We start from the raw sequence: 27,399 nt of genomic DNA on the forward strand, positions 1-27,399 counted from the left end.
TACATGTTTCAGATGTGGACAGGAGGGACACATGGCTCGGGATTGTCCTAGAGCACCTTTTATGGGCCAGCCCCAGCAGACAGCCTCCGGTAGTGTGGCACAGCCAGCAGCTCCAGCCACAACTCAGGGCAGTGGCAGAGGTAGAGGGAGAGGGGCAGCCTCTTCTTCTGGTTCCCGAGGTGAAGGTCCATCAGCTCCAGCCAGGATCTTCACCATGAGTCAGCAGGAGGCTAACACATCCAATACCGTGGTGTCAGGTAATCTCGTCATTTGGTGTTCTGATGTGTATGCATTAATGGACCCGGGTGCATCTCATTCATTTATTGCTCTGAGAGCCGTTGAGAGGTTGGGTCTGATAGTCTCTGGGTTAGAGTGTCCCCTATGGGTCAGTGGACCCAAGTGTGACCCGTCAGTGGCAGTGTCAGTCTGCCAGTTCAGTCCAGTTTTTGTTGAGGGAAGATGCCTCTCCGCCGACCTTGTGGTTCTAGATTTGACAGACTTTGACGTCATTCTAGGGATGGATTGGCTATCTACCCATGGTGCTACCTTGGACTGCAGAGACAAGGTAGTCAAGCTCAGAGATCAGAACGGGTCAGAGGTCGTCTTCAGGGGAGACAAGAGGGGCACGCCTAGAGGTCTGATATCAGCACTTCAGGCTCGTAGGTTGCTTAGGAAGGGATGTCAGGGGTACTTAGCTCATGTGAGAGAGCTAGACAGTCAGGTCAGGGAGCCAGCCTCGGTGCCAGTTGTCAGAGAGTTTCAGGATGTTTTTCCAGACGAGCTTCCAGGTTTACCACCTGCTAGGGAGATAGAGTTCGAGATAGAGTTGATGCCTGGAACTAGACCGATCTCTATCCCTCCCTACAGGATGGCCCCAGCCGAGTTGAAGGAGTTGAAAGAGCAATTGCAAGAACTGGTAGAAAGGGGCTTCATCCGACAGAGTACCTCACCTTGGGGTGCTCCGGTCTTGTTTGTGAGGAAGAAGGATGGATCCCTTAGACTTTGTATCGACTACAGGCAATTGAACAAAGTCACTACCAAGAATAGGTACCCTCTGCCAAGGATCGATGATCTATTCGACCAGCTAGCAGGAGCGGGTTGTTTCTCCAAAATAGATCTGAGATCGGGGTACCATCAGCTGAGGATCAGAGAAGAAGATGTGCCAAAGACAGCTTTCAGGACCAGATATGGGCATTTTGAGTTCCTTGTAATGCCGTTCGGGTTAACTAACGCCCCTGCAGCATTCATGGATCTCATGAACAGAGTGTTTAGTCAGTACCTGGATCACTTCGTTATTGTCTTCATAGATGATATCTTAGTGTATTCCAGGAATGCAGAGGAGCATGCCCATCATCTGAGGTTGGTTCTGCAGACTTTGAGGGAACATGGCTTGTATGCCAAGTTCTCTAAGTGTGAATTCTGGCTGAGGAGCATTTCATTCTTGGGGCATGTGGTGTCAGAAAATGGTATAGAGGTAGACCCCAAGAAGACAGAAACTGTGGCTAACTGGCCTAGACCCACTTCAGTGACGGAGATCAGGAGTTTCTTGGGTTTGGCAGGTTACTACAGGAGGTTCGTTCAGGACTTCTCAAAAATAGCAGCTCCTCTAACCAGACTAACCAGGAAGAACCAGAAGTTTGTGTGGACCGACCAGTGCGAAGAGAGTTTCGAAGAGCTTAAGAAGAGGTTGACTTCAGCACCAGTTTTAGCTCTGCCATCTAGTGATGAGGACTTTACAGTCTTTTGTGATGCGTCCCGTGTGGGACTGGGTTGTGTACTAATGCAGAATGAGAGGGTGATTGCTTATGCTTCTAGGCAGCTGAAGAAGCACGAGTTGAATTACCCCACACATGACCTGGAGATGGCAGCAGTAATCTTTGCACTCAAGATGTGGAGGCACTACCTCTATGGGGTTAAATGTGAGATCTTTACAGATCATAAAAGCCTGCAGTACATCCTGAGTCAAAGAGATTTGAATTTGAGACAGAGGAGATGGGTGGAGCTGCTGAGTGACTATGATTGCAAGATTCAGTACCATCCGGGTAAGGCGAATGTTGTGGCAGACGCCTTAAGCCGAAAATCACTCGGTAGTTTATCCCACATATCGGCAGAGAGGAGGCCAGTGGTGAAGGAGTTTTACAAGCTCATTGAGGAAGGTCTACAGATGGAGTTGTCTGGTACAGGTGCCTTGGTGGCCCAGATGAGAGTGGCACCCGTGTTTCTGGAGCAGGTGGCTCAGAAACAGCATGAGGACCCGGAGTTAGTGAAGATTGCCAGGACTGTTCAGTCAGGCAATGATAGTGAGTTCAGATTCGACAGCAAGGGGATCCTCCGCTTTGGGAGCAGACTATGTGTACCAGACGACATAGGGCTAAAAGGAGACATTATGAGAGAGGCTCATAATGCAAGATACAGCATTCACCCCGGAGCCACCAAGATGTATCAAGATCTAAAGAAGGTTTATTGGTGGCCAGCTATGAAGAAAGAAGTGGCACAGTTTGTGTCAGCCTGCGAAGTGTGTCAGAGGGTGAAGCTGGAACATCAGAAGCCGGCTGGAATGCTTAACCCGCTACCTATTCCAGAATGGAAATGCGAAAATATAGCTATGGACTTCGTAGTGGGGTTACCGGCGGCGTCCAACAGAGTGGACTCCATATGGGTGATTGTGGAAAGACTCACCAAATCTGCTCACTTCATTCCTGTCAGGAGTGGCTACTCTGTGGACAAGTTGGCGCAGGTATATGTGGATGAGATCGTCAGGCTGCATGGGGTTCCTGTTTCGATAGTGTCAGATAGAGGGCCCCAGTTCACCTCCAGATTTTGGCGGAGTCTGCACAATGCCATGGGTACTAGGTTGGATTTTAGTACTGCCTTCCATCCCCAGACTGACGGACAATCAGAGAGGACCATCCAGACCATAGAAGATATGCTTAGAATGTGTGTGCTGGACTTTGGCGGTTCTTGGAGGCAGCATCTACCTTTGGTGGAGTTTGCCTACAATAACAGCCATCATGCTAGCATCGGGATGGCTCCATATGAAGCTTTATATGGAAGGAAGTGCAGATCACCTGTTTGCTGGGAAGAGGTTGGAGAAAAGGTCTTGGCAGGGCCTGAGCTAGTAGAGATTACCAGCAGGGTGGTACCCATAATCAGAGAAAGAATCAAGACTGCTGCAAGCAGACAGAAGAGTTATGCAGACATCCGCAGAAGGCAGGTCGAGTTTCAGGAGGGGGATCTGGTATTGCTCAAGGTGTCTCCTATGAAGGGAGTGGTTCGCTTCGGGAAGAAAGGTAAACTAGCCCCACGATACATCGGACCCTTTGAAATCTTGCAAAAGATTGGGAGTGTGTCGTACAAGCTGGATTTACCTGCTTCAATGGAAAGGATCCATCCGGTTTTCCATGTTTCAATGTTGAGGAAGTTTGTGTCGGATCCGAGCAAGGTTCTTAGTGAGCCTGATGTGGAGGTCCAAGAGGATCTCACCTATGTTGAACAGCCAGTACGGATCATAGACACCCAGATCAGAAAGTTAAGAAACAAGAAAATCCCGATGGTGAAAGTCCTGTGGAACCACCAAAATTTGGAGGAATGTACTTGGGAGACACGGGAGTCCATGCTCCAGCAATACCCTCATCTCTTTTAAGGTTAGATCCCTATGTGTTTATGTGCTATGTATGTATGTTATGTCTTATGTCATGTTATGTGCTAGTTGAGGTACATTCGGGGACGAATGTTCTTAAGGGGGGGAGAATGTAATACCCGGCTAGACTCCGGTATCGGAATTCCTACCGTCCGGTGGAATCTCGGATGTCGGAAGCCTCTAGTAGGGTAGACTCATGTTTTCATAAAATGTTTTAAGGTATTTCATGGTTTTAAGTAAAATGGAAATGAGTTTTTGCATAAAAACAACCTTGGAGGAAAACTCAGGTTCGGCCGCCGAACCTCAAGTTCGGCCGCCGAACATGCATGCCTTCGGGAGCGCCTTTAGGCCCCCGAAAGCACAAGTGAGGGAAGTCCAGGTTCGGCCGCCGAACATGGCATGCATGCGGAGGCACATTCGGCCCCCGAACGTGGCCTGACCAGCCACTATAAAAGGGTCCCTTAGCCGAAAACGGGCGAGCTTTTCCCCATTTTCGGCCAAGGTGAGCTTTCTGCCGCCCCTCACCGATCTTTGATGTTTTTCCTCTAGATCTTTCAAGTTTTTCACTTGTTTTAACTTCGTTTTGAAGATTTGAGCTTTTGAGCAAAGTTTTGGAGCTTTGAGGTTCAAGAACTCGAATCTCTTCCAACTCCAAGTTTGGTCGCCTCTACTCTCGATCTTCAAGAGGTAAGAGTTGATCTCTAGCTTATGTTATGTTTTAAGTAAGTTTTATGAAGTTCATGGGGGTAGAATGCATGTTTAGGTCATAGTTATGTTTATGGGTTTTTGGTGTGATTTTGAACAATGTGGCTTGCAAATGTATGTTTGATGTGTTGTAGATGGGGTTGTAGTTAGTTGATGCCCCTAGGAACTTGTATGCTTGTGTATGAATGTTGTAGAATAGGTTTACGCATGTTTGGATGAGTTTGGAGGCAAAAATGCATAAGGGAACTGAGTTTCTGCCATTCTGGGAGAAACCAGGTTCGGCAGCCGAAGGGACTTTCGGCCGCCGAACATGCTTGTGGAGGCAGCCTTCGGCTGCCGAAACTTGCCCCCGAAAGGAGACTTTCGTCTCTGTCTGGCACTTTCGGCCGCCGAAGGTGCCGCCGAACATGCATGAGTTTCGCCTCTGTCTGGGAGTTTCGGCCGCCGAAGGTGCCGCCGAACCTGCCTGACTTTCGGCTCTGGAGGGACTTTCGGCCGCCGAACCTACCGCCGAAAGTGCCCTGTTCAGCCATTTCTTGCATGTTTTTCTATGATTATTCTATGATGTTTTAGGGGGTTTTTGGGGAATAGTTTAGAGTTATGTTCGTGTATGTTTGGTCCCTCACTTGAGTCCACCTGTGTAGGTTCAGACCCGAGGAACCGAGGACCCCAGCAGTGAGTCTGTTGCCCCAGTGTCTGGTCAGAGCTATCCAGAGGTGAGTGGAATAACTTATTATGTTTTAAAGCAAAGAATGAACTTTCAGCATGTTTCACGCATCATGAATGCCATGTGATGAATTAGGTTGCTTGCATTAGAATTCACAAATATGTTGCATTGCATATTTTTATGTTGATGTGGATGAATGTTGGATGATCCATAGCCCTCGATCTATGATATGACGATGTGATATGTACGGTACGGAATGAAAGACCAGTGGGACCCATTCTACGTTCGCTGGCACTATGTAAGGGAAAGACCAGGACCCATTCTACGTTCTGGCACAGTTGGACACTGTTATGTTATGATATGTAAGGGAAAGACCAGGACCCATTCTACGTTCTGGCACAGTTGGACTATGTAGAGGGCTATTGGTGACAAGTTCATCCTTGATGTGATTAGCTGTGATGTGATGCATTCCATGATCCATATGATTTAAATGTTTTTATTATTCTGCTCACTGGGCTCTAGTAGCTCACCCCTCTCCCATTTCCCCAGGATTGCAGGTACAGGGTAGACCAGGAGGTTTACAAGAGTAATGAAGTCTGGTTTATGTAATAGATAGTGTGGACATGATAAATGTATTAATGTTATGTAAAAGTACAGTTTCAGTCATGTAATGATATTGAGGATTAGATATTGTGCTTGACATTGTGTATGAGGTATCCCTTTTATTACATGATCAAAAATGTTTTATAATGTTCATGAAAGCCAACTCATCTCATGTTGTATCGCCCGTTGGGGCATTGATGAGATCCCACAGAGGGATCACGATTATGATCATGACTATGTACATGTATGTTCAGGTTGAGTTGGATGTTTGAAGGAAAAGTTTTAAATTTTTATGCATGTTGTTGATCATGTATGGGATTATACAGGTTTACAGGTTATATGTTAGGCTTGCTACGGGTCCCGGCGGCCTTAAGCCGATCTGGATCCTAGCGCCGGTAGCGGTCCGATTCTCGGGTCGTTACACGAGACGTACAGGAAACTCCTGATCGAGGAATGTTCGAGGTTGAAGGCTCGAGTCAATGAAGTTGAGGGCACCATGAAGGAGACTCTAGAGTTGGTGGATAAGCTTCGGGCTAATATGGATGAGGCCAATGCTTCCAAGCTAGGCTTTAAGAATCAGCCAAAATCTACCGAGGATCAGGTGGCCCTGTTGCATTGCCAAGTCTTGGAGCTACAGGCTCAAGTTGAAGGGACCCGGGCTGCTTTTACCAAGGTGGCTAAGCTTGAGGAAGAGCTGTAGGAGACGATAGCCTAGGGTGGAGAGATGTTCGTTCAAGGCCAGGATTCAGTAAGGAAGGAGCTAGTAAAGTAGTTTCCTTTCAAGGATTTTTCCTGGATAGAGGACATCTTCCTTAGGAGGAGGATGAGATTGAAGAGGAGGAGGGGCGTGCTAAGGATACTTTCAACGACCGGGTCTCTACAGATAATGTAACAGACGTAGAAAATACTGATATAATGGAGACTCAACAGAGGAACTTGAAAATATTCCTCCTCCTATGTAATCTTCTATGACTAATAAAAACTTATCTTGTCATTACTGAGTATCTTTATACAGTGTGCTCGTTCACAACCCTTTTTTCAAGACTTTAAATACGTTTCTTTTAAAGAATTGTTAAAGGCTAACATTCGCCCATAGTAGTAATAAATAACTTGTAATCTTTTGGATAAAGGAGATAACACCCGGGTACATAGCCTAGCGCATGCCTACCTTAGGCCCGAACACCCATCATGTGGCTTGGGCCTCGAATGTCTTAGGATTTCTTACATAGGGCTATCACTCAGTAATTGAGTTCTGGCGAAACATGTCTTTTAGCTTTGGGCATCCCTTACGATTTTCTATAGGGGATTCTCACCGAGCAAGACTTATCCTATGGCCCCTTATAATTACTTTGGATTAGTGGGACCAATGCCCAGATGATCTGGCAGAACCCACCTCGTGACCTGGTCTGGCGGAATCCACTTTGTGGCTTTGTTTACTAGGACCATTGCCCGGATAGTCTGGCAGATCTCACCTTGTGACTTGGTCTAGCAGAACTCATATTTTGGCCTTATTTAGTGGGACCAATGCTCGGATGGTCTAGCGGAACCCGTCTTGTGACTTTGTTTAGTGGAACCAATGCCCGAATGGTCTGGTGAAACCCGCCTTATGACTTGGTCTGGCAAAACTCACCTTGTGGCCTGATTTAGTGGGACCAACGTGGAGCCCACTTTGTGACTTGGCCTGGCGGAGCCCGCCTTATGGCCTCTTCTTTTCTCCTTAATCCTTTTTATTTTTTTAAGGAAGACATTCCCACTGTTCCTTATCACTGAAGAACACATGTGAAAATACCTCATTAATTTTATTAAAAGAATGTCCTTTTGCTACAAATATATCAGGAATGCAGGACCGCTCGGCTCCCAATTTAGCTAGCTTATAAAACTTCTAAGCGAATGACTTCTGAGACTTAAAAGGTCCTTTTCAACTTACCAGATGAATAATTGCATCTGCAGTCTATTTACTTTCCCTCATCATCCCTAGGTCCTTCCGCTATTACATGTATGACCCTACATGTTCTCGATCAATGGTTCTTTTAAGAGTTATTTCCTCAAGCTCGGGTCTCCCCTCTTCCTTTCCCTTCCTGGTAAATTTTCAAAGAGTGTTGTCCCTTATTAGCCTCTTAATTTCATCCTTTAGTTGTTGATATTCTTCTATCGTATGATCGTGATTTTTGTTGAAGCGATAATAATTTGTCTTGTCTCGTTTCTCTACTTTCTCGGGGTTAAGCTTGAACGACTACCTAATTTTTTTCATCATTTTTCTTAATCCACATCAAAGTATGAGTCTGTGAGTTATTTAATGGAGTATAATTCTTATACTTACTTTGATCATTCCTCCTTTGAGAGATGAGATAACTCATGTGATCCCATTCGGGTCCTCGCCTCTCAAACCTTTTACTTTGCTTTTGATTTGCCCTCTTGTTTTCTTTTAATGCTTGGATTTCATCATCTAGCCTGATACACTTTTGAGCTTTGTCTATTAACTGTTGTTACATCGCGGCTGGATTTTTAATTAAGGAATCCATGAATTTGACATTGCTGGTTCCTTTCTTCAATATTTCATACGCTATCTCATAATTTAACTCTTCCACCTATATGGCTTCAGCATTGAAATGTGAGATTTAATGCTTGGATTTCATCATCCAGCCTGATACACTTTTGGGCTTTATCTATCAACTGTTGCTACATCGCTGCTGAATTTTTAATTAAGGAATCAATGAATTTAACATTGCGGGTTCCTTTCTTTAATGTTTCACATGCTATCTCATGATTTAACTCTTCTACCTGTATGGCTTCAGCATTGAAACATGAGATAAAACTTCTTAAAGACTCACTCTCTCGCTGGCGGATCTTTCGTAAGTCAGAGAAAAATTTTTTAGGAGGTATGCAAGTAATAAATCTGGACTTAAATAACGTGGCAAACTATGTAAAGTTTTAAATTAAACATGGGCTCATATGTTGGTATCATTTCTGATTCAAACCTTTGAGTGTTGATAGAAACACCTGACACAACACAAGATCGTTGACATCCTGAAACTGCATAGTCATCCTCAAGTTGCATAGTCATCTTGAAGATTGCCAGGTGACTTTTTAGGTCTTCCGTTCCATCATACTTGTCTAAGCTAGGCAGTTTGAACTTGGTGGGCAAGGTTTTTGCTAAAATTTCTTTTCAAAGAGGCGAAGCACCATCTAGGCCGAAATCCTCCTCTTGTTCCTTTTGGTATCTTTGCATGGCCCATACTAGCTTCCAATTAATGTCTTTCGGAGTTTCGTTTGATTCATCTTTGGACTCTGCCTTTCCCTTAGGCCCCATTACCACTGTTGTTTGAGCCCTTTTTACAGGGGCTTCCTCCCTTCTTCCGAGAGCCATGTTTGATGCCTCTTTCCGTAGCCTGCAGTCTTTGGATGTACTGGAGTATCTGTTTGTTGTTTAAATTATTAAGGTCTACTTCATTGATCACTGGAGGCATGTTTTCTCCATTGTCAGGGGCAGAAAAAATGATGACACCCTCGTTGGTAGCAATATTAGCAACAGCTCGAGAACTACCAGCCATTTAGAGAGTGAAAGGAGAGAGAGGTTTCTCTTCGAGAAAATGAGTAAGAGACTGTACGTAATCCAAATGAATAGTGAAGTTTCAAGGGATCTCCTGACAACGGAACCAAATGATATTGCAGAGATTAGATTGATAACATGATCGAAATGGAACTGCGTTGTGATTGGCTAGAACCTGCAAGGAAGAGAATGTAAGATAGTGGTGGATGCTCACGGAAGCCACTTTGATGCTCAAGTCGGTATCTTGAAAAATAGAGAGAATGTAATGAATTGCTTAAAGTTTTAGTGTTAGAGAATAGCGTACTTTTTTTTCTATGATCCTTCTTCTTTTATATTGTAAGATGAAGGAAATGAAATGTGGTATTTTTTTATAATTCGGCAATGATGTAGCTGACTGCTTGATATGAGACATCGTCAGCTAATAGGTTAGTAATCTCTCGATTACAGGTATAATGAGAATACATTGGGCTATACCTGATAATGTAAATTCGTGCCGAAACTCGCTCCATCGAGAGAGGGACAGGTTTTTTATGATAAACTAAATATTAAAATGTCCGAGTATACCTCTCTTTGGATTGGACTGTATTTTATATTTATCATACATTTACTATGTGTTCTAGTCCCAAGATCACAGCTCACAACTTATTTTAAATAATTGTTATGTAGTATCAATTCACCCCTTATATTTTTAATTAAAAAACAAACAACCCTATCTAAATAAACTCATAACTTTACATTAAAAATCAAATAGATTCTATCATACTCAAATATTAATTTTTTAATAATAAATATAACTTGCACTATTTTTAAATATTTATTTTTTAATTAAAATAATATAAAATAATAATAATAACAACAATAATAATAAATAAGATTTTTTTTTATCAATGCATTTCTATCGTATTTTCCAAGGTCCATTGAGCGGTACAAATAGGATATTAAAAAGAGACCAAAGGCTATCTAAAATAAACAATATATTTTCAAAAAAAAAAAAAATAAACAATATGAAAACAAATAAGTCCAAATGGAATATAAATTAGCAACAAATCGAATCAAATTAAAAAGAAATCCATGCAATTAAACTAAATTAAATCAAATTAAATACCCAATCAAATAACTAAAAAATATTGTCTCACGGCTCTCGCACCGACTCGCAACCACTAACGACCATAGTTACAAATCAAAGCATAGCACAACCAACTACCACCAAACAAAGAAATTAAAAGCAAATCCACAACAATAGACAACTTAAAACACTCCAACAAGTATATATGCAACACCGACTCGCAACCACTAATGACCATAGTTACAAATCAAAGCATAGCATAACCAATTACCACCAAACAAAGAAATTAGAAGCAAACCCACAGCAATAGACAACTTAAAACATTCCAATAAGTATATATGCAATACTGACTCACAACCACTAACGACCATAGTTATAAATCAAAGCATAGCACAACCAACTACCACCAAACAAAGAAATTAGAAGCAAACCCACAGCAATAGACAACTTAAAACACTCCAACAAGTATATATGCAACAGAAAGGAAACATCTCTTGGCAAAGTATTGCAAAAGTAGCTTTGATTAATGTGCGAAAAGAATCGATAATCACCCTATATAGTATTGAAATTTTTAAAAACAACAATCACATAATTTAAAAGTAAATATAAAAAATAAATAATACATATATTTAAGACGATTCATTAATTTAACTATATTTATGATGTTTAAAATTTTTTTATTGTTCTATAAATTTTTTAAATCAGAATACACTAATATATTACACATTTATATATTTAAAAAAATATGAAAAAGACAAAATAATTTTTTTAAAAAAATACTCAATAGATTAAATTTACAATATAAAATATAATATATAATTTATAATATATTATTAAGTTGCATATATCTGAACAGAAATCGAATATCATCGTCGCACAATCAAAGACCCCTCTTCGTCGCTAAGAGATTAGCACCCTCAGATCGCACTCACATTTTTATATAATATATATATATATATATAGAAAGAAAGAAACATCTCACCAAGAAAAAAACAATGGCTTTTCAAAATAAAATAATGTCTGTTGTTGAAGTTGCCACCAAAATCGCCGACCACATCAAAATTAAAGTAAAATTGAATGATATTATTTTAATTAAAAATAATATTTAAAATTTATAAAATTATATCTTATTATTAAAATTTTATATTTTATTATAATAACATCAAATTAACATCTCAGGTATAAAGTGTTAATTTTATGCATGTTTTTTTTTTGTTGAAATTTTCATGCACGTTCATCGTCAAGGAAATCAAGCTTCCCATGCTCTTGCTGCTAAGATGTTATTTGATGAGATTTTTTGCTGTAACGTAATTGAGCAGCAAACTTTGTTAGGGACATAATACCAATTTGAATTAATAAAAAAATTGCCAAAATTATTTGTCTAATCATCTCTTAGACGTCTTCCAGGATAAAGGATTGTCTCTCCCAAGCCTTGAATAACATAATAATAAATTTTTTAAGGAAAAAAAAAAAACAGAAGAATGAAGAAAGCACGGGCGAACATATTCTTTTCAACTACTGGCCTGGTTCAAGTCAACGGGACAAGTATTTAAAAACCATATCTTACAGTTACAAACGTGAAGCAGTTCCGAGAAATTCCAGGACGTGGCTTCAATCTTCATATGTTTCATCATCAAACAAACGATCCTATTCACTCTCGCCCCTGCCACCCCACCGGCCACCACCACCACCAACAAGGCAAGTAGTAACTAAAAGCACATTCGAAGATGCATTGGGTTTTTCAGCAATCTTTATCTGCGGATAATTCATATGGTGCCCCATCGTCGGCAACCACCGTGTCTTCCAGTTTCCCAGATTATACCCAACATAATCAAGCCGATTCCTCCTCTTCTGGAGAGTCTCATCGATTTAAAACCTCAAACGCAGACCACCCATCTCCAGCTTTATCATCATCGTGTTCATCATCATCTCCAATTGGCGGTGGCTCCCTTGCCCTTTTAACCGAGTTTCCTTCAGTATTCCCAGTTCACTCTCAAGAACTCTTCCATCTCCTAGTTGCATTTGCTGAAGCCGCTGAAGAAAATAATTTCGTTCTCGGAGTTTTCCTTTTCAATCAAATCCGTTCCTCTGCAAACTCTCAGGTCGGGGCGGTAAGTAAGATCGCCGTGTTATTTGCCAATGCCTTATCTTTCAAAATGTTCAGAATCGGCCCACCGTCTAGCTGGTATTGTTCGACGCGTCTCGAGAATCAGTTATATGAGGAATGCCCTTATGTCAAACTCGCTCATTTCACAGTTAATCAAGCAATACTTGAAGCATTTGCAGGCAAAACACGAGTCCACATTATTGATTTCTCCATAAGACAGGGGACGCAGTGGCTTGCTTTGATGCAAGCTTTTGCGCTGAGGCCTGGTGGACCACCCAAGTTTCGGTTAACCGGGATTGGACCTCGGGTTAGTAGTGACTTTGATCATCTTCAAGAAGTGGGCTGGAAATTGGCTCAGGTGGCGGAGACGTTGGACATTGAGTTTGAATATAGAGGATTTGTAGCCCAGAGTTTGGATGATCTTGATGCGAATATGCTTGAGCTCAGACCCACTGAGTCTGAATCCATTGCTGTTAATTCGATCTTCGAGTTGCATAAATTGTTGGGCAAACCAGGAGCTATTGATAAGGTCCTGTCAATGGTGAAACAGATGAAACCAGAGATTTTTACCATAGCTGAGCAAGAAGCTGACACTAATGATCCAATTTTCCTGAACCGCTTCATCAACTGTTTGCATCATTACTTGGCACTGTTTGAATCACTGCAGGGTTCGACAATAACCCAAGACGAGCGAACTTCAGATCTCTATTTCGGTTTGCAGATTCGCGATATCCTGGCCTATGAAGAGTGGAACAGAATTGAGAGATATGAGAAGCTGACTGGGTGGCGAGCTCGATTGGGGTCTGCTGGGTTTGAGCCGACTCATACTGGTTCAAACGCGTTGAAGGAAGCAAGAACGTTGTTGTGTCTACTTGCTGGTGATAATTCTAAAGGGTATACGTTGGAGGAGAATAATGGGTGTTTGATGGTGGGCTGGAACAATCTGCCGCTAATTGCTACCTCCGCTTGGCGGCCCGGCATCTAATCTGCATGGTGCTTTATTGAGTAACATGCAGCAATCGATTCATCTTCACTCTTAATTCATATGAATTCCTCCATGTTAATCTACTAAAACCTCACGAATCAACAGTGTCGAGCACTTCTTTTTCATCGCTTTTTAGTAATGTTTGGTAAAAAATGAAGTTTAGCATTTCAGTTTGAACATGGCTGCGAGCAGAAAGCTCTAACCCAATTCTTTGGATAAAGAGAAATGAAGAGAAAGAAAGAAAAATTCTAAGTAAAAAGTATACTAATCAGTAATTGGTGTCAAGTTATTTTAGATTATTTTTTAATATTTAATAATTAAAATTAATAAAAAAAATTAATTAAATTAAAATTTTGTATATAAATTTATATATTTATATATAATCAGTTTTACTGAGAACAACCACATATATAACACATTACTAAGCCAAAAGAGTTCCCCTTTTCATTGCGAACTTCAAAAAGAAACATAACAATCTTGTGCTGAACAACAAACTAAAGCCAACCCACAAAGCAACATACTTAGAAAACGAACAAGGAAGAAATAAAGAAAGAATGGAAGACTTTGGTTAATTTGAATTAAGCAGTAAGCTCTTCTTCCTTGTGTGTCTCAATGACACAATCAGACTGAGGGTAAGCAACACAAGTGAGAACCCAGCCAGCTTCCATCTGGTCATCTTCAAGGAAGCTCCCATCAGACTGGTCTAGAGTTCCTCCTACAATTTTCCCTGCACAGGAAGAGCAAGAACCTGCCCTGCATGAGTATGGCAGATCAATACCAGCTTCTTCAAATGCGTCAAGAATATAAACATCATCTGGGCACTCTATTTCCACTTCACCCTCTGGAGTGATGGCCTTAACTTTGTACGTTGCCATTGCTTTAAATCGTCCTCCACGGCTGGATTTCAAGCCGAAAAGAGCCTGTCCAACGTTGGGAAGAGCCCGTAGGCTAGTGGCAGGCTGCTGGCGGGTGAAGGAGGTGCTAAACATGGCACTAGAGAGCGTGGCTGTGGCGGCCATTTCCAGAGATGAAGGGTTAAAGACGAGATTCTTTCTTGGTTAGGAGGCTAGAGAGGTAGGAGGGAGCGGGTGGTGTTGATAAATGGGAGGCTTGTGGAGATAGAGTGGTTGAGAAATGAGGGGATGAAGTGGCATGGAACCCTATCTGCCACGTGGCAACCGTTTGCTGGATACATTATCTTTCGTTTCATCACCATTGAGAATTGGTAGAACGTGGCTGCCACAGGCCTACGACGAAGATTTTATTGGCACTATATATTTGCCTGGCTTAGATTACCACACATAACAACGAACTAAAACCAACAATTTTGTCAATTTTCTTATTATCATTTTTCACCATTTTAAGTGGACATCACAAACGGTGGTTTAATCAATGACATTCGGCAACCTTTGACAGATCTGAAAGCTTTTATACAGAGATGTGAACCACATGCCCATACATCAATCGTCATAAACCACACTAGACGTTTAATAGGAGGAAACTTCGGCCACATTCTTGCAGATACTTCTTTGCCGAGAACTTTAAAGCACAAAATGCACTCGATGAACGGGACTTGCAAATAAGGAAAATAGGTCCAACAGTGAATTGCTAGCCAAAAATTAAATTAAAATCGTTTCCACAAAATTTTTACTTGATCAACAACGTAATCCCATTATCAATCTTTCTTTTAAGACGTGTTTTACCACAATACCAAATCAAAGAACAAAAGGAAACAAATGATGTAAGCACATAAATCTGAAGCACACGATTCATTTCTTCAAACTTGCCCCCGAAAAGTTTTCTACTTGGAAAGATGAGTAGATAACAAAACAAATTAAAGAAAAAAAAAATAGACATCAGTTCTTACATCGGGCACCAATTTGTAAAACATGAGAGGAAAAAAATGGCAGACGTTTGGTATATTTTGCTAACTTCACTGATTATAACAATCTCTTAGTTCTAAATTAAGAATTTCACTTACAGCCGGGGAAAAAACCAAAAACAATCTCAGGGCTTCCCCTAGTCCAGAGAAAGAAGAATACATCCCCGTAATCTAACATTTTGATCCATTTTTAAGCTTGACAGATCCCACCACATGCCGAGAAGCTTCCTCAAATTTTATTTTCTCAACAATATTGTGCTACAGAAGCTCCCAGCTCTCTTCCTCAGTGAAATTTTAGTCACACTTGATGTTTCTGTAGATCCTCCTCACAAACAAATTTGAGCCCAAATAACCAACAGCTCCTGCAACAAGAAACAACAACCATCTCATAAGAGTTCAGAAGATAATTTTTGTTGGGACATGGGAGTGACAAAGCCTTAGCATCTCAAGTTTCCAGTAAGTTAATTGCCAAGCGAATACCATTTGCCATGTACCTAAACCAAGCTGTATGATATTTCGTATCTTTAAACTTCACTTGTGATATCCATATAACATAACTTTATAGACACGTTTACTGTTAAGCGCATCCCAAAGCGAGATCAGCATAACAATATTTGAGTTCAAAAGGAAGACCGTTGTCCACTGACAGGAATAGTCCTGTCAAGTGATTCTGAGTAATTCTGAGTAATGAGTTGACCAGGGGCTAGAAGGCCAAGCATTTAACCAAAACAATTAATGCTCTTTTAAGGCAGTAAATACTGCCATAAACTGGCAACTAATTGCATTAGCATGATGTTGGAAGTCACTGAACAACTGGTTCAAAGAACCATATCATGGCCCATATAAGCTAAGCAGACTTTCTAATAATAAACATAAAAAGCCTGTACACGCTCCAATGTTAACTAACAAAACGAATAATAAAATCCCCAAGAGAATAACATCTGTCTACCTTGCAAAGCAACAAAGGTTATGTAATAAATTAGATTTCAACAAACAGTTTAAGATAAGCTTCTAAACATTCAGGCATTAATACAAATACTAATCAGGAAAAAACTTACCGCAGAGGATTCCTAAACCCAGACAGAACATCAAAGTGTATCCAAAATAAAAGCTTGTTTGGAAGAAGCCAAACATCTTCGTCTTCACGTAGTAGTAATATATTGAGTACAAGTACACATAAACAGCTGTTGAGGCAGCAGAGAAAAACGATGTCCACTGCCAGTGATAGTTCTCAGCATTGAGCAAGAAATATGTCCCCACAATTGTTACACAAATAGTGACAATAATGAGTATCAAGAAAACCAGGAGCATAAAGCCATATACATAGTACACCTGTGAGGGAGCATATGAAGAAAGGTTAGCCCACTTTTTATGCACAGCATTTCTTATAGACTGTAAGATAAACACAATTTTATGTGTGTGCTCTCACACATGCACACACAAAAAAAAAAAAAAAACTGCAAAGGTATCTATTAATCAAACCACCAGTCATTATGCATCCCACATACAAAACCTACAGCAAACTAAGTTCATTACTAGAAAATAGTAGAGCCTTCAGGAAAAAACATCAGAACAAATCTTATGCTTTCTCATAATATCTCCAAGATGCTTTATCCTGTATGCAGACAAACAATAAACCTAGCTTTTACCGATATTCTACATTGGTTTGAAACACACAAGTCAGATTTAGTTAAGCATGCACATATAATTGCAAAATAGAATTCTTACGTGGCCACAAGGCAAAATAACTTGTGGCAATAACATAACATCTGCAAGCCTTTAAACGATAAAGAAAAAAAATGCTCAACAAAATCATGATATGGTTGTATAGTCTCCCTGAACATTCCAAAAAAAGTACTATTAATTAGCCATCATAGGTGTTTTTCTTTCAACCAAATAATGCATCAAAATTCACCTTGTAATTCCAGAAGGATGTGAAGACAAAATACATCTCAATGAATATGCTTCCAAAGGGTAGTAGTCCTCCCATAAGTGAAACAACAGATGGTGTGAGGTACCATTTCTTCTCAGGGATTGGACGAGGAATGGTCTTCACACGGCATGGATTGTTTGGAGCACCACTCCAATTTCTTCCAACAACTGTGCCCAGAAGTGCCAGAGGGAAGGAAATGAAGGCCCAAATTATAAAAACCACCACCATGGTGCCAAAGGGAATAGCCGCTAAAGACCCGTAAAATATAGCAATTGTATTTAAGATGAACCCAATCCCAAAACACATGAATGGAAACAGAGAAGCTGTGAGGATCATTGATTTTATCCAATTTTTACCTGGAAACAGAATTGAACCCTTGATAAGTATTAGAAAAGAACAGAAAATAAATAAACCAGTCTTAGCAATGGATAAGGTGCTTACCACCATGGCGAGAATACATCCCCCCACTCACATAACCAGAAATGAAGGATGTGAGAGCATAGCATACAATGAAAGTTGTGACAATTGCTCCCCTCCTGAGCCACATGAGGACCAAGATGTAATAAAACTAAATGTTCTGATTGAAAACGAAATTCTCTAAAGAGCACCACAGTGGAACCAAAGTACAAAGGAAAGCAATCATCCACAAGACAACAGAATCTACAAAGTCTAAAGTAGCATGAGACGTTATATTTAAGAGAAATGTGGTTAAAAAGGGCCAGACCAATATATGTATAATATATATCACCATTGAAAAGATAAATACAATAATGAATGCCAATATTCAGTATAAATGCTACAGCTCCAACCAAACTAACTTTATCAGCTATTATTCATCAACAAGGAGAATAAATCAAATAGATTGCATAGCATGGGAGGGATAGAGATGCAGTTGATAAGGACTTGCAATTATTCTGGAGTAGTATCTCAACTTACCCAATATATAGTGTCCCAACAATTGCCAACAAGATGACAAGAAGCACAAGTAGTGCTAGCTGAGCACCAGTCCCAACAACAGCTGAAAGAACTACTAAATAGCGAGGTGGACGGAAAACATCCCCATGAACAAGCTTCCAACCGGACTCCTCACTAACATCTCTTTCCTGAGAAATATATTCCAATGGTAGCAGCAAATTATTGCTAGAATCTATTACAAATTGTTGACATACAAAAGCCTCAAGATCCATTCTTAAAAAATATTCAAAGGGAAGATTATTAAATGCACCTGAAGCACTTAACTGTAGTGCTCATTATACTCACATGCAGGTGAGTAATTAATAAATTGTGAAAAGTGGATCCCACCTTTATGTGAGTGAAAGAGCAATGCCTAGGTGTATAAAATATTTCCCATTTTAAAGAATTATTAACCAATAACAGAATAAAAATCACAATAAACCAATCATCAAAAATATAAATAATATTCATAAAATTTGTATTGAAGAAGAGCATCACCAAAGAATCGAGATCATCATCCTCCCGTGCATATTTGGCATAGTCATTTCTAAGCGTCCGCATCAATATCATTGACACCAAACCAGTGAGAAAGATAACCATCATGAATGAATTGAAAATCGAGAACCAATGAATCTGCATGTTAGGAGATGCATTCATCACTAAGTGAAACTCAAAACAAATGCAAACAAAACTTCCATAGGAAAAGAAAAAAAAATTGCTGAATGAAGATCATGTATGGGACTTGGAATTCAAATGACACAAGGAAAGAAATTTACCTGGTGCTCAAAGAAAGGGTAGTCCAAATACACATCAAAACGTCGTGCAAAAGTGATATTAGTTGGAATCCATTTGATAGAATATGTCATGTCCAGTATTCTACCAGCTTCTAAGGGCTTCGGACCTTCTTGTGTAAGATTGACATGAATAATCTACAAAAAAAGAAGTTTTAATACGACAAAACACTAATAAAGTCAAGACTGTTTTAAAACCTAGACTGCCTCAGTTGATTCAACAGGAAAGAACCTGGAATCAGGCCCTTGCCCAATATGGGTTACCCATAAAAACTGCAAAAAATATAAACTGGTACAAATCTCAGTGAACTGACCAGGTAACTACAGTGGTCACCCAGTCAATGGTTACAAGTGGGGACAAATACAAATCAATTCTTTTGCCAGTTATTTATACAAAACAGATCTTCTTTACTCTAAAACATAGCAAACCTCAAGGCAAAAAATATAAGATAACTTCGCTTTATGTTCTTTGACATCTTGTATGCAATTGCGAGGTCCATATCTCCAATATTAATTTATAAAAAAATTATTATTGCACAACAAAAAATTAAAATTTGTTTAACATTATATAATATATTACTTTAATAAATAGAAGTAAGAAATGAATTTAATATAATGATATTAACATATAAAAGATGATTAATTGTATAACATAATTTAATATCTATTGAATGATATAGATGATGAACAGTGAACAGGTTGATTCCCAGTTGGACAACCTTAACCCACTATGTCCACAAGCACTCGTATGAATCCAAGTTTCAAGACCTTAGAAAATACCCTTTATATAGTCATATAGGTGTTTCAGAACCACAAACCTGATCTTTATTATATTTGACAAAGATGCTCTTATGTGTGTAAAGGACATGCTTCCCATTATCACTGTTCTTGTCAGGATGCAACTCACCAACAAACCCTAAAGTATAAATAAGAATATAAAACCAAGGAGAATTATTAATTCTCATTGAGAGAAGAGATGGGCAAAAGAGAAAGTATAGGTTGAAGAATACATACCCCATAATGGCAGGTCATCTGGACATGCAACCAAACCATCAGAGATCAAGCAACAAAAGACATGAGACCATAGAAGAAATTAGTAAGCACATCACCATGGCAACAGTGAAAAATGCATAGAAAAGAACAAGCAACTTAAGGAGAAACATGCAATCCCTCATACATGCAACAAATGCTTGCAAGAAGACAAACATAATAAAAATGTAAATGTAAACCCCCATTGATGCAAACATTACAGGCAATGTAGCCAATAAATTAACACAAGTGCACCAATCAATGATATGCAAAAATCCTATTTTATTGTAATGATCCAAAGTTAAAGAAATGGGGAGGCAGATATTTTCAGACTATATAGAAAGCTTCATGTTTGATTCAACTCTATGTAATAACTTAGAATGGCATCAAATGTTCATAAAATCTACAAGTCTTAAATCTATGGATGGCCTTTTAAATTTGGACATTCATAATATTACATGGTGAAGAATAATATTAAATTTGGAGGTTGCATAATCAGAAAGTACATCATGATCTCAGTCGTGTTTATGCATATTCCATTAGCACTATTTTCTATTAAATTACAATTAGGTTAAAAAAGGAAGTATTTAATCGTTAATACTATCATACGTTAATCATCATTGCCATCAATATAAACATTGATAGAGCTGCTCTTCTTTCAGACAACAGCACTGTAAGATAACATCCGCTCTTCACCACCAATTGTGGTCCGTAACTTAGCTTATCAAAGATGTACCTCCGAATAATCAGATCTTAAATTTCACAGATCTCGTGATTTCTCAACCAATTTCCTAAATATTTTACAACTGTTAGCAATACAGTCTTCAACATTTCAATAGGAACATGTATCAGAAGCATATGCAACATACCCATGAAGAATTCAAACCAGTAGTTGTTCTCAATTGCATCCTTAAATTGCCTGACTTTTGCTTCATCAAGTTCAAGTGAACAAATAGTCCTTTTATCGACGTTCTCTGTGAACAAAAAATATGTTAACTAAATATTACACACTCCAGAACTTACTCCACCCTCCAGCATAAATATCTAACCATACTCCAGCATAAAACTTAAAGACGTTACATAACCGTTACGTACTCTGGAACTTTAAGTCAATCTTGCTATCAATAAGTTCATTTCCTCCTAGGACCTCACCAAGGCCACCCCATTTGTGCGCAGCAGTGCCAGATGGATGGCAAAATGGAAGGCTGTAGTAGTTATACGTTTCTTGCGGATTATTATAGGGGCCAACCTTATTTACCCAAAGAGTAACTGGGTCATCTGGTTGATACTGTAAAAAAATGTAAGATAAAAGTATTAGAAGAAAAATAATATAACTATTAAGTGATATTGAAAAACGTATAAAACAGAGTCTTACACAAAATATATAGAACTGTACAAACAAGAAAACAGGGGGGAAAGATGCTCATGGGAATAGAACACAAGAAAGATTTGTGTTAGTTGCCACTATTGCATTTACATAAGAATTAGAAAAGTCATTTTGCTCTCGTTAGAGGAGAAGGCTGTCTTCTCCTATATCACCAGGAAACAAAATCTAATATTGCATAAGTTGCAAACAGATGCTATTTTACAGGTGTTCAATTCCCATTCTGGTATGGTTCTTGCCAAGAACCAGGACCAAAACAAAACCTTTAGTTCTTAATTTTTTAGGAAACAAACTTTGTTTCCAGCTCTAAGCATTTTGGTATGGTTCAGTTCAGTTCTGCTTTTAATTTTTGTTCTACTTCAATCTCAACCTTAGTTTCACTTTCAATTTAAATTTTATTTTTACGTATAAAATTACAATTTTTTCATATTCAGTTTAAAATAGGAAAAATATATTAAATTTTTTAATCTCAAAACAACAATATCAAAACGTGTTATATAGTTTTTAATAATAATCTTGTATTATCTTCTGCATATTTCTTAACTATATAACCTTTGATTAAAATATACATATATAATTAATAACAAATACAAACATTCTATAACTAACATGTGATTTAATCAAAAAATTATGATTTTTAAGGTAATGTAATACATTTATGATTAAAATTATTTAAGAAAGTAAAAAGATTAATCATAGTGAATCATATACACTTATAATGAAAAAAAAAAATTTAGGCTATACATATGTATATATAACTTTATTGAAATTATAGAATACATAAAAAATGAAAATTTTATGCATAAAATTTGTTCTTCAGCATGGTTCTAGTTTGGTACAGCCAGGGACAGGTCCACTTTTGTTCTTGAGGAAGAACCAAATCGGAAACCAAAACCAAACCAAAATAGTAAATATAAGTTTGGTTTAGTCATTTTGGTTCTTACAATAACTATTCCTTTTTAGTTCCAGTATGATACAATACAATTCTTCTGTTTGATTCGGATCCCAAGGAATCATGCACATCCCTAGTATTGACTATAGAGAATTTATCTTTCTCATGTTCCAAATGATTTTGTTATACTTTAATCTGCTCTCCTAATCACCAAACGATGTCATAGTGAATTTTGCTCCTTTCTTTCCGATTTGTTTAATTCAAAAATCGAATCAAATAAAATGAAATACCTACAAGATGCGTCTCACAGGTATGATTAAGAAGGTACGAGGCAATAAATAATGTAAAAGTTAATATCTCTGATATATTCCATACTTATAATTGGAAGTGTTTTCCAATTCTTTCTTGACACAGTTTAACCTAGGATGAGTTTCTTGTGTTCAACCTAGTCTCAGAGTTGCCATGGAACAAGTACACATTTTAAAACAGAAGACGTTGTCCCTACTCTCCAGTCTTAGGAGCAACTAAGATGCAGTGTCCCTTCAACTGGTATTCACACTCCATCAATCGATGCCTAAAACAAATTTTGACAGTGAGTCTTAATGGACAACATCATACTAAGATTTAGATCCAAGCTTTGCCAGGCATGGCTCCACAAATGCAAGATACACCATGCGTGTTTAATATGAATATACCTTGTGCACGTTTTAGAGTAATAATGGCCCTTCCAAAGAGCTCCTACTCTTACAAGTCAGCACCACCATCACTATAACACTGTTATTGAAGGACATTAAGTCGCCTTCAAGCTACATTCAAAAAGGTCAACTAGGGATCTAAAACTGGATCAGTAAAACCAAATATGTTCACAGTTTTCAGTTTAGAAAATTCAATAAGCTACTGAACTGTTCCTTACCAAATTCTACTGAGAGCAAAACCATTTTCTCAAAATTGATAACCATATATGAGACAGTAATCAAATGCAATTCACACTGAAAGAGTAACAAACCACCAACTTTGCCAATCTAATGATCGTGTTACTAAATGTGCTACATTATGTGATAGTTCAATAGCATATTGTTTTTAAGCATAAACAGGTGGCGGCACTTTTAACTCACACCATGACCCGCTATCATCATACAAGGTCAAACACCATAATTTCCAGAGAAAAAAGTCCAACTTTGACCACAACATTGCCGTTCATTCATATCTCATTTCTACAAGCACGCTTAGCACGCTTTCTAGCATTCGCATGGGCGCGCGAAAACCAAAACTGAAAAACCGAAACAATGTCTAAGCCATAATCCCCAATCTCTAGCACGGCACCCATTCATATAAAAAATTGAGCGAATCAAGTCACCGTATCCTTGCACAATTCAAACACCATGCAGATCTGACTCCAAACTCCGAAAATAAAAAATCCCACAATTACGAGATCTAGGAATCTCCTCACGACAGAGCAACTCGGAGTCAACCAGGAAGAGGCAGTGTTAGAATATTTACCTTGTGATCCGCCTCAGAGGCGAGAGCAGGAGAGAGAAGGATGAGAGAAATGAAAGCGAAGAGAGGGAAGATGGGGGATCGGACCGCGGCGGGGAAGGATGATGCCGACATGGCGATCGCCGTCGACAGTGGAATCTGAGAGTAGATTGGGGTCAATCTGAGGTCTCGCTTGGAGTTTTTGGTGTATTTATGGATTTCTCTCGCTAAGCTGCGATTTGGCTTTCCTTTTTAATCAGATAGAGAAATAGGGAGAGCTCGTGCGTTGATAGTTAGATTTGGGACATACATAGACTATGAATTTCTTGAAATTATAGAAATTTATTTTTTTTAAAAATATTAATTTTTATGTACTATTAATGATGGGCCCGTTTTACCTAATAAGCCCAACTATTATAACATTTAATAAAATAAATCTTCAAAGTAAAAAATTCTACCAAAAAATAAATATATTCCGACTAATCTAATTTAATTCATCACTAAATAATAAAACATCTCGATATTTTAAAAAATTTATTAATTAGTATTTCTATTAATTTTATTATTAATTATTTTATTATTTAATTTTTATAATTTTAAAAAATATAAAATTTCTAATATTCGGTTGCTCTTACGTGGTTTATCCCCCGTTCTTTAGTGTGTTGTTAGAACTATAGATATTGTCTGGAGTTACCCACTCTTAATCTTTTATCGACAAAGACGTTGGGAGTTGCAAAGGAGGTGAGTGGCAAATTCATTCAGATTAGATTTCAGGTCAATTTCTCTTTGCGAGTCTAGGATTGTTGTAATTCTTTGGTTTTCCTTATTTGGGCCTTTAGACTCATTTTCATGTAATTGTTTCATTATGGGCTTTAGGTCTCTAGGTTGTATTTCTTAGGCCCGATGGCCTTTAATAAAATATTATTATTATTATTATTATTATTATTATTATTATTATTATTATTATTATTATTATTATTATATATTTGAAAAAAAAAAAACACTAATGAGTCTCTTAGTCAACAAAAATATTATTTTCACAGTGTTATCTTCAACAGCATTCATTCTCTTAGCCATTAGAGGGATTGAGAGCTTATATTTCTCATGACCTTTACAGCATCAACTTTCAGACAATGTAACAAAAAAACCATCAATTCACTGCTACAGCGCCTTTGCTACTCTTTTTCTATAAGCAAGATGTATTTTAACATATTTAATAAATTATAGATATTTACCGATAAAAAAAAAATTAAATTAGAAAGTTTATTAAAAAATTTTAATCAATTAAATTAATTCGAATCAATTCAATTTAATTTTTATTTAAAATTATTTTAATTTAATTTTTATAAATATTAAAATTTTAATTTATTTAATTTAATTCAATTTTAAACGGCTGATTTCAAAGTGAGGCAAAGTTCTTGGACAGATAATAGTAGAAAACATAAAACGTTAAAGAGATGAACCCAACTTGAATTGAAGGTAGAAACCATAAAAGCCCAATACATAATAACAAAACTTTTACCCTTTGTTTCGAAAATGATTTTTTTTTTTTTTTTGAAGTAATGGAAGGCTTTTAAAAATTTAAAAACATTGAATCTGGTGAAATCTTGTAAAATAAGGTTTTTATGAGATTCATGATAATCTTCAATCCAAGATCTTCAGTTAAAAACGTTTAAATATCTTTAAAAAAACTGTTTATTTCACATAAAAAAAATAAAAAATATATAAAAATCATTAAAAAATCGTATATTATAAAATTATACTTTACTATTACCTTTCATTGGACAGTGATAAGAGAAATATTGACAAAAATATGATAACAATATCAAATTTATCCATAATATATTAAAAATATCAAATCTCATTTAATTTAAATTTATTTTTAAATTATCATTAAAAAGTTAAATAATTTTAATATTTTATTTAAATTTATTTGTTCTTTTAATACATTTTTAAAAATTAATTTAAATAAAAAAATTTAATATTTTTAATCTTAATATAATTTTGAGACAAATTTAACTTTGTAACCGTAAAAATATCCATAAAACTATTCGTTGGTTTAATGTAGGCTAACCCATAAGTCTAGATTTATTAATATTACTCTTATTATTTTAATATTACATGTAGATTTTAAAAAAAAAAATTGAATTTCATGGAACTTAAGGAAATTGTAATTAAAATTAAACCCTATAAATTAGTTTAAACATCCAATTAATTAAAATAAAAGAAGCTATTTTTTTAATAAAATTATTATTACTCACAACTAACACTTTAATATAAGTAATAACAATTTATTTTCCTAACATATTGTTTGAAATAAAATAATATGTACGAAAATAGTTTAATACCATTGTTAAATAATTTTGCTTGATGTCCATTAAAATGTTTTTTCCTAAATTAAAAAAATAAATTCTTTATTTTGAATATAATAATAATAATAATAATTAATATTAATGTAATATAATAATCACTAAAAAAACAGTAAACAATCAATCTAAAATATAACTATGTGGCAAATATCTAATAAACTTACGCGTGATTATAGAAATTTCACTTATAAAAAAAATATCACACCATAACGCTCAAATTTTTACTGAAACTCGCCCTAAACAGATTGAGTACTCATGATGAGTTACAATTAGCGGATATAATATAGTAGATTTCTATTATATTTGTAGTTGCATTTTCATTGCAGACTTTATTTATTAGCCGATAACAGTCGAATTTTCAGAAAATTTGATAAATTAACTCTAGCTAATTACAGTATAAAAATAAATATGCCCATAAATCAAGATATATATTCTTACACATTCACTCTGAATTTAAAACCATTTATTATATTGTTCTAATTTACTGATTCTAAGGAGAGTGACCGCTTATAAATGCCGACTATTCACATATTCCTTTTTTTTCGGATTAATCAATAGAAGACAATTCATTTTTTTATCACATTAATAATAATAATTATTATTATTATTATTATTATTATTATTATATCATAATGTTGTTAATTCTGAATTAAAATCTAAAATTTCTCAATGACAGTGTAACAATTTTTTTCTTTTTAAAGAAATGCTACTAAGTCACACCTGTATTTATATATTATATAATCAATATATTCATATTCCAGAAAATAACATATCTACATTAATATTGATATTATCACTACCTGTATTGGGATTAATATTATATAATAAGATTGATCTTATAATTTCGTTTTTAAAACAAATTAATAATTAAATGAATGATGAGTTTTTTTTTCTTTGAGATAAATTATTATTCCTTTTAAATTGGAAATTTTACTATTTTATCCTTAAATTTATCAATGATTTGATCTCCATTTTAAAAATTAAATTATTTAGTCAATGAATTTACCTCTTTTAAAACCGAAAGTCACTATATTTATTCAAAATAACTTGCCGTTGATAGATAATAAAAATATAAAAATTATTATTTAATCACAGTAATATAAAAAAATTATTAATTAATCTTTTATTTTAAAAAATTTATTTAAATATTTTCATAAGTTTTAAAAAGTTTAATTTTTTAAAATTAAAATTGTTAATTTTTTTATTTAGGTTAATAAATTTTATACGATACCTATTTATGACTAAATATAGTAATAAATTATAATAATTAATAATAATTGATGGATTCATATAAAATAATATATCACAACAAATAATACTTTGGTAAAATAAAATAAAAGAATAATTATTTTTTAATTTATAAGAT

General features: G+C 36.8%; 3 protein-coding genes across 3 annotated transcripts; 1 reads left to right on the forward strand and 2 right to left on the reverse strand.

Annotated features, from left to right (window-relative positions):
• Positions 1-11,754: 11,754 nt before the first annotated feature.
• LOC110625169 (DELLA protein GAIP) lies at positions 11,755-13,448 on the forward strand. The gene has a single exon (XM_021770719.2). It carries the CDS (start codon positions 11,959-11,961, stop codon positions 13,321-13,323), a length of 1,365 nt encoding a protein of 454 aa, XP_021626411.1. The 5' UTR covers positions 11,755-11,958; the 3' UTR covers positions 13,324-13,448.
• Positions 13,449-13,745: 297 nt separating this feature from the next.
• On the reverse strand, positions 13,746-14,427 carry LOC110625170 (ferredoxin). Its single transcript, XM_021770720.2, has one exon. It carries the CDS (start codon positions 14,340-14,342, stop codon positions 13,902-13,904), a length of 441 nt encoding a protein of 146 aa, XP_021626412.1. The 5' UTR covers positions 14,343-14,427; the 3' UTR covers positions 13,746-13,901.
• A 638-nt stretch (positions 14,428-15,065) lies between these two features.
• LOC110624770 (transmembrane 9 superfamily member 1) lies at positions 15,066-23,989 on the reverse strand. The gene is made up of 12 exons (XM_021770079.1): positions 23,689-23,989; positions 21,008-21,200; positions 20,782-20,886; positions 19,898-19,915; positions 19,702-19,799; positions 18,869-19,021; positions 18,591-18,725; positions 18,075-18,241; positions 17,580-17,674; positions 17,121-17,494; positions 16,264-16,537; positions 15,066-15,567 (listed from the first exon to the last, which is right to left on the reverse strand). Exons 1-12 carry the CDS (start codon positions 23,797-23,799, stop codon positions 15,500-15,502), a joined length of 1,791 nt encoding a protein of 596 aa, XP_021625771.1. The 5' UTR covers positions 23,800-23,989; the 3' UTR covers positions 15,066-15,499.
• Positions 23,990-27,399: the final 3,410 nt, after the last annotated feature.

This window comes from Manihot esculenta, chromosome 10 (assembly GCF_001659605.2).
Source record: "Manihot esculenta cultivar AM560-2 chromosome 10, M.esculenta_v8, whole genome shotgun sequence".
NCBI classification, from domain to species: Eukaryota; Viridiplantae; Streptophyta; class Magnoliopsida; order Malpighiales; family Euphorbiaceae; genus Manihot; species Manihot esculenta.

Bases quoted from the DNA above. Each gene is read 5' to 3' on its own strand.
- LOC110625169 (XM_021770719.2), top strand. From the start codon at position 11,959: ATGCATTGGGTTTTTCAGCAATCTTTATCTGCGGATAATTCATATGGT.
- LOC110625170 (XM_021770720.2), bottom strand. From the start codon at position 14,342: ATGGCCGCCACAGCCACGCTCTCTAGTGCCATGTTTAGCACCTCCTTC.
- LOC110624770 (XM_021770079.1), bottom strand. From the start codon at position 23,799: ATGTCGGCATCATCCTTCCCCGCCGCGGTCCGATCCCCCATCTTCCCT. The intron at 18,726-18,868 runs GTAAATTTCTTT...CCTAACATGCAG, and splicing joins ACCCTTTCTTTGAGCACCAG to ATTCATTGGTTCTCGATTTT. The intron at 16,538-17,120 runs GTGAATTTTGAT...GCTCCCTCACAG, and splicing joins CATCCTTCTGGAATTACAAG to GTGTACTATGTATATGGCTT.